The sequence below is a fragment of the Gadus morhua genome, chromosome 3, assembly GCF_902167405.1.
Source record: "Gadus morhua chromosome 3, gadMor3.0, whole genome shotgun sequence".
Taxonomy (NCBI): Eukaryota; Metazoa; Chordata; class Actinopteri; order Gadiformes; family Gadidae; genus Gadus; species Gadus morhua.
Window position 1 is genome coordinate 574,089 of NC_044050.1, and position 4,197 is coordinate 578,285.

The following is a 4,197-nucleotide window of genomic DNA, read 5'->3' on the forward strand; positions in this document are numbered from 1 at the left end:
TTAACAGCCAAGTCCACACAAGTCACCATCGATGCAGTCTCGATATTTCGGCCAATCTAAGAACGCATCAAGAACACTTCCGGGTTTTACGACAGTACTTGGCCCGATGCGTACTTTGAATTGGAACGGTACTTGGGCTACCACTGATGACGTTTCACAAGAACGCAAGCACACAAGTACAGAAAAGAACGCAAATTGAGAAAGCCCAATGTTTCTGATTGCGCTTCAGCTTCAGATGCCGTCAAGAGGGGTCGTAATCAGTCGCAAGTCCGTCCCTGACCAATCAGCATTCATTAGCAGAATGCTAGCGTGTACGGCCAACAACGGCCCAAACTGTAAGAAATCGAAAGGACATAAGTAGGGATCGACCGATACGGATTTTTTAGGGCCGATACGATACCGATATTTTTTCATCAGCCTTAGCCGATACGCCGATACCGATATTTAGAGCCGATACTACTTTTTTTTTTTTTTTTTGCTCCCTCAATCATAAATTACACTGATAACAAATGTTACAAGTCTCAATTAAAAAAAAAGGAACATTTATTGAACTTCAATATAAAAAACTATATTTAACAAATAGTAAAAACAGGTGAGGTAGAACAAGTATAAATCGACCGATATATCGGTCGATCCCTAGACATAAGTGCTCATTCATTTGACTTTTGAACTATAATCTATATTGAACTTGCGGAATCTACAATAGAATTTGCGATATTTCAACGACAAGCAGGTGAAAGAGACATATTTAGCCGTCTAGCCCCATAGACTCCCATTCAATCTGGACTCGCCCGCGATCACCCCCAGTGGATGTCTAATGGAACTACAACCAAGATCGGTAAAATGGGGCATATAGGAAGTGCCCAGGCTCTTCGTAGACAGGCTCTGCTTCGATCCACACTTCACGATTAGCCCGTTTTGAGTACGACATCCGGGTCCTTGAAGTATACTTATTTTCGCCGGATCTGGGGCCTCATGTACTAAGGTTGCGTACGCACAAAAAACGTGGCGTACGTCCTTTTCCACGCTCACGTTCAGATGTACAAAACGTGAAATGACCGTAAAAATGTGCGGTCCCCACGCCAGCTCCAGAGCTGTCGTACGCACGTTTCTACAGCTATTGTTCCTTTGGCGACACTTAGAGGTGACGCTGGGAAACTGGGAAAAAAGGTGAAAACAATGACTCAGAGTGATTTGCACATCAGAGACACATTAATGAACAATTAACACACCTTGCAATTATATGGGTGGCTATAAAAGCATGCGCAATGGATGAAGAAAATTGTTTTAAAAATGGCTGCGTTAGCGTTGTTAGAGGACATCGCAAATGGTCAAATCCGAAGGGCGCTGGAGAAGCCGGGGCCGACGGAGGAGACGCCGGGGCCGACGGAGGAGACGCCGGGGCCGACGGAGCAATCCGTGCCCTCTCCTTGCTTGTCTATTCAAAAATAAAAAATTTAAGTTAATAAACACGAGTCAAAGTCTTTAATATCCTGGCATCTTTACGTACGACTTATGTGTATTGCAAGCAGCCAATTGTATGACCAGTATAATTACAGCATTTATGACCAGCATATTTACCTTGGGGATGATCGGCGTCCCCTTCATGGGCTCCCACCACTCCGGTGAGAGCTGTGTCACCGATCAAAGCGGCCACTCTCAAATCGAAGGGGGAGAGTTCCCCCACTCCCGTCCCCCCACCTGTTGCGGTCACGCTTCGGCGGTGGGCTGAAACCCTCCGCTTCACCTCCACCTTGAGGTCTGGCCACTTTTTTTTAATTTCAGAGTGTGTGCGCTGCTAAGACCCCACTGAATTGACGGCCTCGCAAACACACTCCCACTCACTTCTCTTTTGTTTTGCATTTATCCCTGTTGACAGGGTTCCAATAGCATATGCTTGCGCATTTCTACCTCGTGGAGCAAAATCTCGAGCTCAGACTCCGTGAAGTTTCGTTTTTTGCCTCTGTTCATGGTGCCAGGTGATCGGATTAAGAGGTGAATCTCAGGTCCAGAGGCCTATTTAAATGAAATTGCACATTTAAATGAGGGCGTGGACAGGGAGGAGTTTGGCACCTCGGCATGTGCGCTCAATTCCACGTTGATCGAGATGTACAAAAGAAACGTGCTTGGATCCATGCGTTCGCACACTTTGATACATCTGAATTTATTTGTGCGTAAGACAGTTTCTGGGTTTTGGCGTACGCCAAGTTTCAGTATGAAATCCACGCAAGTCTTAGTACATGAGGCCCCTGGTCCTACAGGCGCCGCGGACAGCTCTCACAGCTCGGTTGTGATTGGCCAGATCCTGGCCGTCTCTCTGTGACAAGCACAATAGTACAGGATCTGTTGTTCGTAGCAGAGGTGATAGCGTATCTAAGCAGTTATTATCAATGACCAATATGGCAAACACGACCGATGAACGAGCGGAGAGAGCAGAGAGATCAGACGGGAAGATGGTGAAGATGGAGGTTGACTACAGCTCCACGGTGGACCTGCGGATCCCGGAGTGCGAGAGGATGGCTAAGGTAAGCTGAGTCATGTTGGCGGCCATGGTTGTCTCCGTCAACACTGGTTCTTGCATTGTGGCTCGTTTATAAATTGAGAGACTAACTCAGATAAGGTTGACCGGTTGGGGAGTGTATTCCTCGGCCCTTGGTCCGCTTTGCTCCCTCAGACGGCTCTAGCACGCCGACAGCATTAGCTTCGCGCTAATGCTAACTTCGACTAGCTTTAATGCTAGCTGTCAAGGTAAAGGGCCGAATATATGTGATCGTTGATGATACATTAACAGTTTAAATATATGTATTCCTTGATATGAGCCTATGAATTAGCTGTGGGTTGTGTGTCCCAGGAGGGGAAGCTGCAGGAGGCAGTGGAGGGACTACTGTCCCTGGAGAAGCAGACCAGGACGGTACGGTATATCTACGAAACATTCAATCAGCCCTCTGTTCTTCAATTGTTGCTTGTAGAATACAAAAATAATCTATAATGGCTCACAATAATCCAAGCCCTGCTGCACATCTATGTTTAAACTTGTTAACTGAGGCGAGGGACAGGACAAATGCTTGGTAGAAATAGGCTAGTAGAAATTCCAGCCTGCTTCTATGAAGCCATTCAAAAGAGATAAGTACAAATAGTTTTTTTTCTCCTCTTGTATTCAGGCATCAGACATGGTGTCAACGTCCAGGATCCTGGTGGCCGTGGTTCAGATGTGTCACGAGGCCAAGGACTGGGACGCCTTGAATGAGAACATCATGCTGCTGTCCAAGAGGAGGAGTCAGCTCAAACAGGTCAGATACTGGCTCCACTCCTGCAGTCCTTTACTCCATTTGATGTTTTAGTGGCCATTGATTTTATGCTGCAGACTTTTGGATGTATTCTGAAGAATCTTCGGCATAAATCACCCGAACTCGAATCACTTCAGCTGCCGTGTTGCCAAGTTCCTGTGTTGATCCATTTCTGTCTTTTTGAAATGTGAAAACTATGGAATATCTGCTGCCTCTGAATGATTGGCTGCTGCCTCTGAATTGATATCTGCTGCTTCTGAACGAAGATTTAGATTACTTTGAGTGGGTTCCATTCAAGTGTTGTCAATTTAGCCATACTATATTTGATTCAACTTTGCAAGGACGTTTTCTAGCACTTCCTCTTTCTGATAGCAATGAGCCACCTCAGACGTGAAGGCTTATGAGGACTCTTCTTGAGTCTTGTTTTTTTGGGGCTTTGACAGGCTGTTGCTAAGATGGTTCAAGAATGTTACAAGTACGTGGATGAAGTGAGCGACCTCGCCATCAAGCTGCGGCTCATCGACACTCTGCGCACCGTGACGGCTGGCAAGGTGGGTGTTGGTTTTCAATATAAGTTTCTGCTTCCTTTTCTTGAGGTGAAACGGTATGGAACTGCATTAGCATTAGCATGGAAGTATGTCCTGAGCTTTTTAATTTTTCAACGTACGGGTAAATTAAAGATCCCATATCATGCTTTTTTAAGGGTTAATAATTGCATTTGGGGGTACTACTAGAAAAGGGTTAGGGTTATACATGCCTGTATGTTAAAAATACTCCTTTATTAATCTCAATGTTCATTTCAGCAAAACCAAATTCAGCATCTTAGTTAACGGTCTGATTTGTATCATGTCACTTTAAGGCCCCCATTCCGAGTAGTCCAGTCTGCTGTGATTGGTCAAAAGCTTTGCTT

General features: G+C 45.4%; 1 protein-coding gene across 1 annotated transcript in view; it reads left to right on the forward strand.

Moving 5' to 3' along the window:
• The first annotated feature begins 2,232 nt into the window (after positions 1-2,232).
• psmd12 (proteasome 26S subunit, non-ATPase 12) overlaps positions 2,233-4,197 on the forward strand; it is a 21,478-nt gene continuing 19,513 nt past the window's right edge. Inside the window, exons 1-4 of the mRNA XM_030352302.1 lie at positions 2,233-2,525; positions 2,852-2,911; positions 3,162-3,290; positions 3,731-3,838. Coding sequence (XP_030208162.1) covers positions 2,391-2,525; positions 2,852-2,911; positions 3,162-3,290; positions 3,731-3,838 — 432 coding nt within the window. The 5' untranslated portion in view covers positions 2,233-2,390. The remainder of the gene's footprint in view (positions 2,526-2,851; positions 2,912-3,161; positions 3,291-3,730; positions 3,839-4,197) is intronic.